The sequence below is a fragment of the Gastrolobium bilobum genome, unplaced genomic scaffold, assembly GCF_033153095.1.
Source record: "Gastrolobium bilobum isolate Gb01-03AN ecotype WA unplaced genomic scaffold, APGP_CSIRO_Gbil_v1 utg7782, whole genome shotgun sequence".
Lineage (NCBI taxonomy): Eukaryota > Viridiplantae > Streptophyta > Magnoliopsida > Fabales > Fabaceae > Gastrolobium > Gastrolobium bilobum.
The window spans coordinates 695,420-711,397 of NW_026899380.1; the positions used below are offsets into that span (position 1 = coordinate 695,420).

At 35.6% G+C, this 15,978-nt stretch overlaps 2 protein-coding genes across 2 annotated transcripts; one reads left to right on the plus strand and one right to left on the minus strand.

Moving 5' to 3' along the window:
* Positions 1–286: 286 nt before the first annotated feature.
* Positions 287–1,859, plus strand: LOC133290057 (uncharacterized). Its single transcript, XM_061488109.1, has 3 exons — positions 287–1,079; positions 1,194–1,541; positions 1,639–1,859. Exons 1-3 carry the CDS (start codon positions 287–289, stop codon positions 1,857–1,859), a joined length of 1,362 nt encoding a protein of 453 aa, XP_061344093.1.
* A 7,256-nt stretch (positions 1,860–9,115) lies between these two features.
* Positions 9,116–13,201, minus strand: LOC133290058 (protein ROOT HAIR SPECIFIC 17-like). The gene is made up of 10 exons (XM_061488111.1): positions 13,025–13,201; positions 12,868–12,927; positions 12,701–12,791; positions 12,451–12,527; positions 11,999–12,087; positions 11,710–11,893; positions 11,170–11,351; positions 10,816–10,918; positions 10,393–10,724; positions 9,116–9,563 (listed from the first exon to the last, which is right to left on the minus strand). The coding sequence occupies exons 1-10, from the start codon at positions 13,199–13,201 to the stop codon at positions 9,116–9,118; spliced, it is 1,743 nt and encodes a 580-aa protein (XP_061344095.1).
* Positions 13,202–15,978: the final 2,777 nt, after the last annotated feature.

Here is a 15,978-nt window from a genome sequence, read left to right on the forward strand (position 1 = left end):
GGGAATCTCGTTCAAAGAAATGTTAATGCGTCACAACGGAGAATGGTGGAGTGACGAGGAGGAAATACCATCGGAACACGATGAAGTGGAAGAGAAAAAAGAGGAAGATGGAAGCAAGGAAAAACAACCTGAGGTAACATGGGAAGTGGATAATGATGGTCGTATGAATTTCAAACTCTCAGCTAACTTCAAGAAGAAGGCATGGCGACCATGGAAGAAAACAATCTATGTCAAGTTGTTAGGTAAGAATTTGTCTTTGACTTTCATGTAAAAAAGACTGGAAAACATGTGGGCAAGGGAGGGACAAGTATTTATCACTGATGTGGAGAATGGCTATTTCCTAGTTTGTTTCTCATGCCAGAAGGATTTGGAACATGCTTTAACTGTTGGTCCTTGGGTAATCTTAGATCATTATCTGACGATTCGATCTTGGGAACCAGATTTTAACCCTTTTCAAGCAGTTATAGCTCGAATTACAGCTTGGGTGAGGCTTCCGGGATTTCCAATTGAGTATGCAAACACAGAACTAATTAAGGGGATTGGTAATTGGTTGGGTAAATTTATCAAGGTTGATGCAGCTACAACTTCCTTGGCTAGAGGTAGATTTGCTCGCATATGTGTTGAATTAGATCTTACCAAGCCATTGAGTGCTGAGTATAAACTGGAGGGTAGACTGAAGCAGGTGAAGTATGAAAGATTACCATTGGTGTGCTATTCCTGTGGCCAATATGGGTATAGATCAGAGATGTGCTCAATTAAAAGCCCTACTGAAAATGATGAATCATCCCAAAGCAAAACTAGGGAGGAACAAGGAGGGAAAATAGTCACAAGTATGGCTACAAGCTACACAAATGGAGAGAATGCAAAGGAAAATAAATATGGTCCTTGGATGCTAGTGAATAGGCAGAGGAGATTCAACCGAAATAGTGACTCCGCTCAAAAAGGGAAGAAGGAGAACCAATTTTTCCACCAACCCACAGGGAGACAATCATCCAAATTTACTGCTCTTGAAAATGATTCAAATGGTGCAGAAGATGAAAAAGAGGAGAATTTGAGTGTGGAAATTAATGATGAAGCAAGTACTGATGAGTAGAGCACAAAAAACCATCCTATTCGGGCTAGACAGGAGAGGAAGAAAGATACAAGAAATGCTATTCAGGTAGTTGAAACTAGCACCAATTACAAATTGGTAGGGGGAGCTAAAGAGGGACCCAGTGTAGAGAAGAGCTTGAATAAAAAAGAAGCTAGAGTTACAAAAGAAAGGCATATTAACAAGGAAAAGACATCTGCCAATTCAAGTCAAGTTGAGAATAAAGTGCACCAGAAGACCACAAAGACAGATAAGGAAGAGTTTTATCCCAAAGAGATCCCTTCAATCCAAATCCTATCGAGAAAAGATATTCCTCCCAACAAACTGATGCAGAGCAAAACTATTCAAAAAATTGAAATCCAGCAGGCACTAAGGCCACCTGATCAGAAGCAAGATGATATGGAGCAAGATAATCTTATTCAGGATATGCAGACGCGAGATGAATTGGATGGCAAATCTTCGCCAATGGAGTTGGAGGTACAGGTACTCCATAACCCTGTAAATAATGCTTCATTTATTTATGTCATTTCTTTTCTGGAATGTGAGAGGAGCTGTTGGGAAAGAGTTTAGTCGTGTGTTGAAAAATCTAGTTAAGAATTATCATATTTGCATGATAAGTCTACTAGAACCTAGAGCCAATAGTTCTTCTGGTTCAAAGATCATGAAAAAGTGTGGTTTTAATAGTTGTTATGTGGAAGAAGCTCAGGGGTTCTCTGGTGGAATCTGGTTTATGTGGGATTCAAATGAGTTTCTCAATCTGATCAAATGATTCACGCAAAAATAACTTTTAAGAATGGGAACAATTTTCTTTGTACAACAGTATATGCTAGTCCAAGGGAGACAAGGAGGGCCTATTTGTGGGATGGGTTGAAGAGAATTAGCAGGAACATGACTGAACCTTGGTTGGTTGGAGGGGATTTTAATGAAATTGCGGTTGCATCAGAAAAGAAAGGGGGATCTCCTCCAAATTATACAAAATGCTAGTTCTTCAAAGAAATTCTTGTTGATTGTCAATTAGAGGATTTGGGATTCACAGGGTCTAAATTCACATGGCAAGGTCCAAAATGGGCTCACCTTGACATAGTGTACAAAAGACTAGATAGGATTGTTACAAATATTCAGTGGAGACTCGAGTTTGATGATGCTAAAGTTATTCATCTTCCTCGAGTCCAATATGACCATAATCCTTTGCTGTTAAATCTGGATGCTAGAAAAGATACAAAAGGTAAAAAGCCTTTCCGTTACTTAGCAGCTTGGCATCAACACCATACTTTTTCTAGCCTCATAAATGATAATTGGGATCAGGATTTTGATATCCCATATATGCTCCAAAGACTAGTGCTTGCTTTTCAAAAGTGGAATAAAAGGGTGTTTGGTGATATTAATAGGAAAAAGGAGAAACTTTTGAAAGACCTGGAAAATATTCAGAATCAAAAGACCGGTAATGAAAGTAGAAGACTGAGAATATGGAAGATATTTGTCAAGAGAAACTAAAGAAAGTCTTGGAAGAAGAAGAGTTGTTGTGGTTCCAAAAGTCTAAGAAACAATGGATTGTTGATGGTAATATAAACACTAAATTCTATCACCTAAATACAATTATCCGGAGAAATGGCAATAGAATTGTGAGACTCAAAGATGGTCCTAATCATTGGATTTCTGATCCAAATGAGCTTAAAAATCATGCCTGCAATTTCTTCCAAAATCTGTATTCTGACGAGGTTCCTCATAGAAGCTGGCTTTCCTCTCAAAACTTATGGCCTTCTTTATCAAATGAGGATAAGACCATGCTTAGTAAAAGTCCATCAATGGAGGAAGTTAGAAGAGCTCTATTTAATATGGGTTCTTATAAAGCTCCAGGAGTGGATGGCTTTCCAGCTGCTTTCTTTCAAGTGAATTGGGAAAAGATAAAGAACCAGTTGTATCAGCACATTCTCAGTTTATGGGAAAATCCGGATCTAGTGGCAACTATTAACTCCACTTTACTTGTTCTTATTCCTAAAGAGAAACATCATTCTCAAATGGCACAATTTCGGCCCATATCCTTGTGTCCAGTAATTTATAAAGTCTTGAGTAAGATTGTGGTTCAAAGGATGTTTGGTATTATGGATAAAATCATTTCCCCTGTCCAAGCAAGTTTTGTTCCAGGAAGACATATCCAAGATAATATAATTGCAGTGCAGGAGTTGATTCATTCAATGCATAGAATGAGAGGGAGGAAGACTTTTATGGCCATCAAGGTGGATTTAGAAAAAGCTTATGACAGATTAAATTTGGGTTTTATTAAAAAAAATTTCCAGGAGATGCAGATTCCAAAAAAATTAATTAGTATTATTATGGCTGCAATTTCTACTGCTAAATTCTATGTCCTTTAAAATGGAGTGATGTCTGAGGAATTTCAACCTTCAAGAGGAGTCCGACAAGGTGATCATCTCTCTCCTTATGTGTTTGTTATTGCAATGGAAAAGCTCAGCCATATTATCAATACTGCAGTTCAAGGTAAGCTTTAGAAGCCAATTCAGGCTGGAAAAGGAGGACCTGATGTATCCCATTTGATGTTTGCTGATGATCTAATGCTCTTTGCTGAAGCTTCTATGGATCAGATCCAAATTATTCTCAAGTGTTTACATTTGTTTGGTGAAATTTCGGGACAAAGAGTGAATCAACAGAAGACTAGTATTTTCTTCTCTAGAAACACTCCAGATGATGTAGCAGTTGAGATCACAAATGCTTGTGGCTTTAAGAGGGTGCACAATGTAAGGAAACATTTGGGGGTGTGGATGAAGCATGGTAGAACATCTAAGGAAGCATATGCTAATATTGTTGAAAAGGTTCAAAATAAGTTGAATGGCTAGCAATCAAAGTGTCTTTCACAAGCTGGAAGGATCACCCTTGCCCAGTCTGTTCTGTCCACTATTCCCTTCTTTCAAATGTAATGTGATAAAATCCCAAAATCAATCTGCAGTGAAATTGAAAAGTTGCAGAGAGGCTTCACTTGGGGAGACACAGAGGAGAAAAAAAAGATGCATCTTATGAGCTGGGAGGTAATAACAAAACCGAAAGAAGAGGGAGGTTTGGGTTTGAAAAAGTTAAGTTACATGAATGATGATTTTATAGGGAAGCTTGCCTGGGATATTTTTGCTCATCAGGATAAGTTCCGGGTTCATCTACTCAGGGCTAAATATAGTGGTTAGAAAAGAGGGAGTGCTTTATTCAGCTGCAAAGATGGAGATTCAAGATTGTGGAAGTATATCTGTTCAATAAGGAAAAAATTAGAAAATCACCTCAGATGGGAGATTGGGAATGGAATTGATATTTCATTTTGAAAATATAAGTGGATTCATGAAGGTAAAAGGCTTATGGACATGACTGCTGACCCAATTCCATGGGAGGAAAGTAATAAAAGGCTAAAAGAATATATTGATGATCAGGGAAATTAGGATTTACAAATGCTAGATAATTGGCTTCCTGCTGATGTTGTGTTATTAATTAGAAGTATTTTACCTCCAAATGAACAGGATGGAGCTGATTACTTGCGTTGGAATTTAAATAACGCATATCAGATTTCAGTCAAAAGCATCTACCAGACCCTTGCAGGTAATGATACTAATCTTCATGGTAATTCAGCGATTTGGAAAAAGATTTGGAGATGGGAAGGTCCTCAAGTGATTAGATTATTCTTGTGGAAAGTTCTTCATAATAAATTACCAACAAAGGAAAGATTGAATTCCTTTAATATGGGTCATCCTTTCTGCCCAATTTGTTTGGATGAAACCGAGAGCTCTATGCATTTGCTAAGGGATTGCTCGACTATCAAAAGGCTTTGGGAAGAATTAATTCCAACCAGTTTTGACAACTCTTTTTTTACTAATGATTTGTTTGGATGGAAAAAAATGTTTCTTGTATGGGCAGGTATACAAATAATATTCCTTGGTGCATTGTGTTTGGTACCGCTGTTTGGTTGGCTTGGAGATGGAGGAATGATTTAGTTTTTGGAAATTCTGTTTCTTCTCATCATTATAAGAAGAACACGGTCCTTACTGCAGCTGAAGAATCCCATATGGCTTTTCAATTTACCTCTAGTCATCACTTAATCAATTATAAAGCAGAAATTCTCGTTAGCTGGAATCCTCCAGAAGAAAATTGGATTAAATTAAATACTGATGGAGCTGCTAGAAGTTCTCAAGGACTAGTTGCTTGTGGTGGAATTGCTAGAGATGAAGCGGGTCACTGACTTAAAGGTTTCTCCCACAGGATAGGTAACTGCAATGCTCTCAATCCTGAACTATGGGGCATTCTCAAAGGTTTGGGGATGGCTTGGGTGGAAGGCTGGAAGAACTTAATTGTTGAGTCTGATTCAACAACTGCAATCACCATTCTTTCTAGAAAGGAGGTTGCAGCCCGTGAACCCCATTTGGTGGCTCGAATACGGGCTTGGTTTCAAAAATAGGATTCGTCTTGTTCACACATATAGAGAAGAAAATTATTGTGCTGATTGACTGTCAAATTATCCACTGGACAATCCTACTGCTCCTGATATGTCTGTCTTCTGTTTTCCTCCTTTTCAGATTCAGTCTATTTTTATTGCTGATTTAGCTTTTGTTTGTAGTGCTAGAACAATTTCTGTTTTGTAGTTTTTTCTGCTTAATTTCTTCTCAGCATACCAAAAAAAAAATAATATTATTAAAAATATTAACTCAAATATATTAATTCTATATTTAGTTAATAGCAAAATATTCTCATATGAGTTGATTTAATAAAAATAACCCAACCATCAATCTTTTCTTCAGGCACGATTTATCTGTTCGTTGGATTTTCTACACCCACTTTCGTTCAAGCACGACTTTCTACATAGGTTTGTTGGTTATTTGACTAGATTGGTATCTTTTGAGTTTAAATATACGAATTTGGTATCTGAACAAGAGAAACTACAGTATGGGGTCGTTAAGTGCCGGGAGGGAACCCTAGCGTATCTAAATGACGCTACCCAGTCCCTGCGGCACTCTTGTGATTTTTTTTTTGTTTCCGGAATGAGTGCCTCCCCCGGTACCCCACGAGACTCAATGACGCCCCCACTCCCAGCGGCACTCTTGTCATTTAATTTTTTTTCGGGCATAATGCCGCACCCTGTCCCCCACAAGACTCAATAAAAATTTTGATTTTAAATCAAACAAGTACAGCACTACACCCCTTACTGCACTAATTAAAAAAAAAAATTATATTGAGAAGTGCCACCCAGTCTCACCTTCGGCACCAATTAGATAAAAAAAAACTTTTTTGAACTTCTGCGAATCAAAAAGTAAAAGGGGTCAGTTGCAAAGTGGAAGAAGACACTGGAACTGAAAGCGACGCTGAATTTAGGGGAGAAAAAACAAGGGGAAAGGAAGAGCGGGGGAATTATTCACAGGCTGCATTGTGTAGTGAGTGGGAAAAAGTAAAAGAGGTCAAGGGCGTTGAGAGGGACAACATTGTCAGGTAACTCATTCATTCTGCCGCCGTTCGTTCATCGGAGCCACCTTCGCCGTCAACCACCAGCAGACGAGGCCTCTATCACTTCGAATTTGGGTTTAGAGGAAACAGGTTTTTGACTTGAAAACCCTAAAGTCTCTGTCACAAAATATAATCACAGGTATTGCGGGTTTGGGATTTTCCTTTGATGTTTCTCACTTTGACATGTTACTCTTGAGTTTGAATCTGAAAATTAATTGCTTTATCTATTTTTCTTCTTAATTGTTTCTCACAAAATATAATCACGGATACATTAAGTTGTTTGATTGTGAGCTCTTATTTTTAGTTTTCTTCTCCTTATAAACAAAAGTTTAACAAAACATAATTTTGCAAAAAAAATTATCTTAAAAAGAGCTTTTTTTATAATGAAAAAAAATTAAAAATTAAAAAGTTTTTACAAAACATAAAGAGCTTTTTCAATCCTTGATTTAGTTTTTACACTTAAAAAGTTAAAATTAATGAGGTGTTTCATATACTAGTATTTCAAACTGTACAAATGTACGATATTTTGTATAATTCTTAAAGTTGTCAAGGTTGGAAAAAGATCCGTTTATAAATTTTTACAAATTATAAGTGTTTTCTGGAAGAACATAGTGTAGTTTGTAAAAGTTCATAAACAAAAAATTTATAAATAAAAAATTTGTAAACAAATTTTTTTTAAATATAACCCTCTCCGTCAAGGTTTGAGTTAAATAAAATATTTAATTTAAGATTCTAATATTTACTGTCATAATATCAAATTATCTTACAGTTATTGAAGTGTTCAGTAAGAAAATAAAAGTAGTAATTAATAAAAATACCATAATTTTTGTTCGAGAACATGGGTTTTCATATGTCCTGTGAGATGTCAGCCTTGAAAATTACTGAAACGAAGATATATAGGTTATAGAAAAACGGTGTCCATAGTAATCTCATAATTAAATAAAAATCGGTATGTTAATAAAGAATAAAATATTAAAAATATTAAATGCCTTGACAAAAAATACTTATTTACTGAAGACTTTCTATATATAAGATGAGGAAACATTTTCTCATTTTAAAGGAGAAAATTTTTCTAATGTTAGTGACACATTGTATAAGTGGGTCCCACAAAATAGTGGAAAGAGAAAAAAATTAAAGGTGAGACCCACATATGCTTTGAGTTACTAACATGAAAAAAAATTTCTCTTTTAAAAGAAGAAAATGTTTTCCCAGATATGATTGTTCTACGAGATATTTTGTCACACGATTCAAAACTCTGATGTTGGAATTTACCGTCGAAAAGAAAAAAAATTAAATGACAAGAGTGATGCTGGGAGTGGGAGGCGTCATTGAGTATTGTGGGTAACTGGGGGCGGCACTTAACAAAAAAAATTAATCACAAGAGTGCCGGAAACAAAAAAAAAAAATTAATCACAAGAGTGCCGTAAGGACTGGGTAGCGTCATTTAGATACGCTAGGGCCCCTTCCGGCACTTAACAACCCCATGCTGTAATTTCTCCCGTTCAAATATCAAATTCGTATATTTAAACCCCATATTATAATTTCTACCGTTCAGATACCAAATTCGTATATTTAAACTAAAAAGGTACCAATCTGGTCAAAGAAGTTTGTTAGCTGTGTTTTCTTCAACCTCCATAATAAGGTTTAAGACGCTGCCTCATCTTCAGGTCTCAGGAGTAGATGGAACAACTCGTTTTTCTCTGTGTGTGTGTTTTCTGCCAAAGGTTGCAGAGCAACCATTGAAAAGGAAAAGGGGTTCTTTTCACTATTGAAAGTTTATTTTATTTTATTTTATTCAGGTGCTTCATTAAAACGTTGGATTTCCTAATTTTCTGTTTTCAACATTGTTTTCACTTCAATTTAGATGGGTCTTCTATAAATTCTTCTGCCGATATGAATTTGCGCGAATCGAATGTTTTGAGATTTCCTTTGGTTCAGGCAAATATGGGTTCCTCATCAAGGAGGGTGAAGCACAAATGGCATAGTACAAAAGAGAGGAAGATAGATGGGGAACAAGATGTTGTTTTGGTTCCTGATGGTGGATGGGTTTCTGGTTATGGACGAGATTATGGTAGAATGGTGGAAGATAACAGGGTTAATTTTGTCAGATTTTTCATGTGATATTTTCACATGTTCCGGGAATCAGTTGGTGGTATTCTAGGATGGCATTTTGACTTACAATTTGTTAACAAATCAAAATCCTCTGCAAATTAGATTTTTTGAAAATTTTTTACAAACCTAATGTGGATAAATGAGATTTTCAATATCAATTGTTGGGAAATCTAAAAAAAAACCATCTACCAAACACTCCCTATAGGAAACAGGTAAAGGAAGGGGCAGTAGAATTTCCAAATTTCACTAGCATAATGGTCTATACAATTTGCTAATTCTGCATTTTGAAGCAGCTCTCCATCAAAATCTAAATAATCTATGTACAAAGGCATGATTTTCAATACCAATCTGAATAATCTATGTACAAAGGTTTGAAGTTTCTACTGGCGGAAGCAGACATTAATTGATGAATTGGAACTTCACTGTCTAATCTGAGAAGAATTCTTGCAATTCAGCTTGGTCCGTTCCCATTTGAAGAGGGAGTGAATCCGTTCTAGTTCCTTTGAGCTGAATCTGATTTCTACTGTTTGAATAATCTACATCGGACCACTCCTGCTCTTCCTCGGTAAACTGCTCTTCCGTCCTGTTTTCTGTCTTACTATCACCTTCATGGCTGTCACGAGTTTGAATTTGGGGATTGGAAAGGACCTCAATTTTTACCTCCGACTCTGAGTTTTGACATATGCAAGATGTTGGATTCTCGTGAAATTCACCTCTGCCAGGCTTCAACTCATTTGGCTCTCCCATGAAGCCTACCTGGGAAGTTCGAACTCGAGAGGCAAATTCTTCCCACGTCATATTATTTTTATTCATGAACAACCGGTTCAACTTTTTTCCGTTTGGGCGGATGGTGGGTTTATGACCGAAGTACCTCCTGCAACAGAGAAAGTATTAGTACGCGTAGGCAAAAACCTGATTTTATCAGCACACAGAAATGTTGAAATATGAAACCAACTACTTAGAATAAAAAAGATGACACTAGCTACTAGACGATAGAAAAATAATTCATCTTACTCGTGAGAAATGTATTTTATAAACTTATATTCAATCTAATAAAAGACTTGTTGATTAATACGAGAAGTTAGTTTCTCAAGTATCAATCAGTACTGTCTAATTTGATGGAAGTTGCACACAATGAAAATGGTAATGCTTTCACTATAGTTGTTACCATGAAGAAGGGTTTTGTAAAAGGAAGGAAAAGACGAGACATAAATTGGGTTTGTGTAGATCATTGCTTTACTGTCATAGATCATGGTCAAAATCCAAGTTTTATACTTCATTATGTTGATGTTTAGATGTGATCATGTGAATGCAAATGAATTCCAAAGTCAGTGTTGATCTTTTTTAATGACTATCTTATGTTTTTACATAGAATCTAAAAATATAAGACTTCTGTTTGTTAAATGTGAACACACACTATGTATGTGTGTGTATGCTTACAGAATAATTCCTATTTATATCCAATCTCTTGATTCTTCCCTCATAATCGCATTGGATACTCAACTTCTGGGATTTAATTCTCTTAAGTGTTAGTTTAGGCTGAACTCAGTGAAATAGTTGCTATCAGGCTTAAGAAGATCGTTTGAAGTTGGTAGTTCAAATCATCATTTGAGTTGCTTTTGCTCCAATGATGCAGCTTTCCTACTTCCAGCTAATATTTTATCCATTATAAACTTAAGCATCGCACTAAAGAAACAGCTTACCTTCTTCCAGCTAAAATTTTGGCCATGTTACCATTGTTGTTTGTGACAAAAACGTCACTGTCATCACAAACTATATAATCAAGTGCAGCCATGCGAGAAGAAAATGATACAAATGGTGCCAACTCCTCCTTGGTAGCTAAGGTCTCCTTTGAATGGAAGTTTGGGAAAAGTGCCTTGAGGGGTGCTAACGTTTCCTCACCTCCATATATTTCGCCAGATGCCACGTACAAATGCACGTCACTTCCAAAACCTAGTGCTCTAAGCATAATACCAACTTCCTCTGGGGTAAGCGGGCATCTTCCATGCCTTCGAACTTTGTCAGGATTGCTTACCTGTGTCCCATTTCCAAATAAGAATATAATCAATTTTTATACAGGCTAAAATGATTTGAAGTTGATTTCTTAGATGCTAGTAAAACCTTACATGTAAACTTTTCCACCGCTTCCTGATTTCACCAAGTTCTATTCTTTCTTTGTTTCCCCCGCCATAATAGCAACCAGAGAATGCAAGCATATCCGGTTCAAACCTATGGGATAAAACATCAGTTTGAATCAACAAATCATCACATTGAACTTAAGAAAGAAAAATGAAATCGAAGTCGGCCCAGAACTGTGCGTCTCAACTACAAATATGCAAGTTTTCCTTTACAAAAGAAGCTGATCGCAAATTCTGACGGTGATATGCTGCTCATTGATGCATATTGCATTCTTTTTTGAGGAACTAATGCCAAAGCAAAAGAACCAGAGACAGAGCTTGGCTATAATTATCAAATCTTACCTCAAATGTAAAGCAATGAAATGCTTGCTTTTCAATCTCATCCGCTCAACCAACAAGTTACCCATTACTTGAATGGAATCCGTAAATTTGAGAGCATGGTAGTTAACTCTGCACCTCAGCCTTTGTAGATCTTCATCCAACATATTAGAAAGTCTGTAGTCAAACTTAGTGAGCCGAACAGCCTGCATCAAGAAATTTATGAGTCATTAATGGGATAAAGGACAATACCATAACGTACTTATTCCGTTAACTAGAAGTTAACAATTATAATTAACTATTTTACTATGGAGGATGGCTCAACCGGTACAAACAAGCAGGCCCCACAAAACAGTCTCAGTAGATAATAAAATTTTAGTTAAATCCTGTCGTATACGTTGACCTTAGAATGAAATAAATAATGTTTCTTCTTTTAAACTTTAATGTACCAAAAAATAATTAACACCGCAATAACACATTAATACTCAAGGTGTTAATTGGTGGAAGGAATGCAAATAATTTTGATGAAAGCCTACAACTCCAATTGAGGATTTTAACACTTACACGCTTCTTGAGCATCACGGGTAAAACTCGATCCTCATAACACTTGGGGGTGCATTTCCTTGGAACACGCATTGTATATGGAGCCACAAATTTCTCTCCCATATCTGGAAGCTGTTTTATAATTCTTACGTCATTCTGGAGAGATGTTATAAACCAGTCTGCATCAAATAGTTCGGAAAAGTGGCTGCAAAAAATAGCATATGTTACTTACTGATTAAGAAGTGAAAAGACGATGAAATTTGCTTCCAATAAGAGATGTCTAATAGAAGTAAAATGTGTAAAGACGGACCTGGTGTCTTTCCAGAAAGATGTATGATCCAACTCTGGAACAACAAGAGTAGCATTCAAAAGATATGCAGCGACAACAGCATCGATTATCTGCAGTCACAATCAGCACTTCAACTACATAAATTGTCCAACTACATAATTTAGCACTCACATGACTCAAATTTGAGTCTCTAATCACTCATCAATTGTTTCCTAATTGAGTTTTTGCCAGCCAAAAACCAGTATATCAAATCTTCATTACAAGAATTTTAACCGTTACTTTTGCAAATAACCATAGGGCCTTTCCTTGTTTTTATAGCAAATGATATTTTAGGTACCATCATTAATAAAGAAACAGTATGCTTACAGTACTTTCAATACAATTATGTTTCCTTACGGAAAGAACTACTCAAATTTGATTGTAAGTGTTGCATCTAATACTAAACCAATGCCATAGTTTATGAAGAAGCTTACCCCTGTTCTCTGTTGATTTAAGCCTCCACTGGTGGCGATCAACAAGTATCGATCTGGATGTGTTTTGACATTAGCCTCTGCAAGAAATACGTACATAAGGAATCAAACTGCAGATCAAGTAAAAGCGAATCAATATACGATTTACCATTTGATTTAATTAAAATTCCTAAATTGAATAACAAAAAACAGGAGTCTAAATTTTCATAAATTGGTTGTGAAAAGCGAAAAAAAAGATTGCTATTCACTTTACTTGCAAAGTTGACACTGGCGTTACTGCAGCCAGAGAAAAGCTCTGAGTGCATTGAACTCCATAAATCACGCCCGCAACTACCTCCAATCGCCTTTAAAGTCCAACAAATAAAAACATAAGTAAAATAAAAACGCAGAAGCAGAGTGACATTTCATTGAATTGCTTACCGGAACTCGAAACGCTGAATCCTGATTTGAATTCAATGCTGGTCCATTCACGCGCTCCACCTAGCAGCGCAGCACAGAGAAGAAACAAAGATTGATATAAATAAATGAAATAAAATACTAATGAAATGGAACTGAATTTATAGTGCATTTAATTTACAGGTGACGGAGCAAACAGAGACAGCGCGGCGAAGAGCAGGAGAAGGGAACCGGAGACGGCGGAGATGAGAGGGCGGTGGAGGAGCCGATGGCGAAGGAAACGCGCGACGAGAAGTCCAATAATTCTGGATTTCTCTGTGTGTGCATGATGCTTCTTTCTCTTCATTGACACAGACATTGTTACGTCGTGCACTTTAGACAGCAAATTTTCAACGTGGCGTTATGTGTATTTATTGTTGCTATTGATCGCATGGAAGAAGAAGAAGAAGAAGTGCATTCGAAACGACGACGCCGTTTCTTTCTAACTTCCGTGTGCAACACAGCAGATCAAGTTCTTTCTTTTCTTTCAAGAAGAATAAGAAGACGACCCGTTAACAATAACTAAAGCAACCGATTAGGTGCTGATACACGTGGATGATCAAAATTATATCATCAGCCGTTGATTTGATTCGAACGGCTCAAGATGCTCGTTCGCCATCCCTATCTTACCGAAATATGTCTATGATGATCTTTCTTCTAACTAAATTATACTTCATTATCATCAAACCATAAAGTAAATTAAGCTGGCGTTAATCTAGAATTTATAATTTATCAAACGGTCGTTTAGCAATTGGTTGTCCAAGTTGGTTTTGACTCACACTCTGGTGTGAGGTGTTTACGATCCATTCCATCACTACGAAACTGTTCTGTGAAAATATAGTGCATACTCTAAATATGGAGTGCATGGCAAGTTTCTTGGATGCTGACTCGGACTAACTAACCAGCGGATTCTCTAGCTAAATTTGGTATTCCAAGTTGGCTCAAGTGTAGTTACTATTATACATTCTTCCCCTGTTTATTTGCTGGAGCAAAATTCTTACTGATTAGTCCGTTTCTGTTTGTTATTGCTTTTTTTAAGGAGTTTCTTTTCTTTAGTTTATCCTTGTATTCCAGAAAAAGCGGGAGTAGGATATGATGCTTTTTCGGGGGAGAAATCTTCAATGCAGATGCACCTAATTCAATACATTTGCACATTTATTTTATGACAACGTGGAAAAAAATTCGCATCACCCAAAAAAAAATAGATGATATGATATTTTTTTTGTCTACGTATCATAAAATGAACGAGAAATAATATGATATTTTTTGTTCACGTATCACAAAATTAATGAACCAATTAATCTTCGACTAAAATTTTATTTTTTTTCAGCTCAACTTTTAAGCTAATAGTCTATTTATATTATTCTAATAAATTAGCTTTAAAATCATTATCAAGAAGAGGTGACGAAACAAAGTGTGTTTCATGAGGATTAAGATGTGAAATAAATGTATATCATTCTCATTATTTGCAGTTTTACACTGATTAATTTAACACAAATTCCTTATAAAGAGATCATTTTCTGTACATATGTAGTAGATATATTTGTCATTCAACAAATGACACTTGAATAAAAAAAATATTTTTTTTTCTTTTTCATACAAGCATGACAGATATTACTCATTTTTTATTGGATAGATATACTGAATGAATTGTACAGCAGATAGATATTTCCCCTCATAAACCCGCAGTTCATTGGTTTTCAAACTGATATAATCATTTATTATATATATATCATAACGTTTTGATTTATGTCTGTATAAAATCTAATTATCTGATAACAATCATTTCCATATGTATTAAGATTAAAAGGGAAAAAAGGCAAAAGTTCAAAAAAAATAAAGTGGTTACTTAAATTATACGTGGGTACTGCCAACGGTTGCAATGACATAAATAGTTAAATACATTGATGGATGAATACGTTAGGCATAAATTCTTTCTCTAGCTTAGCTTTATTACACTTATTTGCAGTCCCATCAAAAAAATTGGTTCCTCTTTAATACTCTTAAGTGTGTTTCATGTGGTTGCAGAATTTCGCTCTCGCATATAATTTCTTAGTTACGGTTACGAAACGAAAATGGGAAAAATGTAACTATGGAAAGGCGTCAAAAGGACTTGCTACCTGTGAAAAAGATAGAGTGAGTGAAGAGTAAAAATCACCAAATCGGTTTACTCGAGACATTAGTTCGTAAAAGTCACCAAATTGATTATGCAGTGCTTTACAAATTATTCCATAAGTCCAACCGTTAAGTAATTTTTTTTTTTCAATTAACAAAATAACTAATGTGGTGCGTTAAGTGTCTCAGTGTCCCTGTTTCTTTCATATATGCTACATTAAAAGATGTGTCACATTATTCTTCAAAAATTTGAAAAGTCAACGGCATTATTAGTCTTTGAACAGTTAACAAATATATACTCATTTACACACAGAAAATATAAAGCTTGACATTTTTCTTCTTAACCAAATTTGAAGAAACAGTTTGGCTGATAATACTTGCTAGATTTCAAATTAATATTGGGATATATTGAATATCCATCTATGAAATAAACCTGGTCAAAGAAAGTCACGAGTAAAGCAAATACTGATAATTAAGATTTGGCATGAAACAAAATGACAGATAGACCACCACAGCTATGGTTTTCTTGCAAAGCGATAACTATTTACTCATAAGTGAATCAGGTATGATTAGGATATGATTTATAGCTCTAAAATAAGTTTTAAAATAATCTAATTTTAGCATAGAACTTTAGTCATGTATATTATCCAATAGCGAACAAGATTGCATTTTTGTGCAATTAGTTTGGGTTATATCAGTTGGATCGGTTGTAGGAATCAATCATATGTCTAGTTGACCGTATTGGCATTGGTTTGTTGCAAAACGAAACAATTATGGTGAAAAATGTACCTAATCTTTAGCTAAAAATACTGGGTAGTTCAAATTATAAGTCAAGATAAGGATGGTTATAATGACATTGGTGTTACTGAAGTATTCGCTAGGTTAAATCCGAACAAAGTGCTCTAGACGTAATGTCAAAAATTCAATCAATTGTACATTAGCTTTATTATCAACTAAAAATAAAAAATAAAAATCAATTCT

Coding starts and splice junctions, on each gene's coding strand:
- LOC133290057 (XM_061488109.1), top strand. CDS start 287: ATGTGGGCAAGGGAGGGACAAGTATTTATCACTGATGTGGAGAATGGC. Junction 1,080..1,193: donor GGAAATTAATGATGAAGCAA/GTACTGATGAGT, acceptor ACAAATTGGTAG/GGGGAGCTAAAGAGGGACCC. Junction 1,542..1,638: donor GACGCGAGATGAATTGGATG/GCAAATCTTCGC, acceptor GGAATGTGAGAG/GAGCTGTTGGGAAAGAGTTT.
- LOC133290058 (XM_061488111.1), bottom strand. CDS start 13,201: ATGTCTGTGTCAATGAAGAGAAAGAAGCATCATGCACACACAGAGAAA. Junction 12,528..12,700: donor CGCCAGTGTCAACTTTGCAA/GTAAAGTGAATA, acceptor TATTTCTTGCAG/AGGCTAATGTCAAAACACAT. Junction 10,725..10,815: donor AGCGGTGGAAAAGTTTACAT/GTAAGGTTTTAC, acceptor AATGGGACACAG/GTAAGCAATCCTGACAAAGT.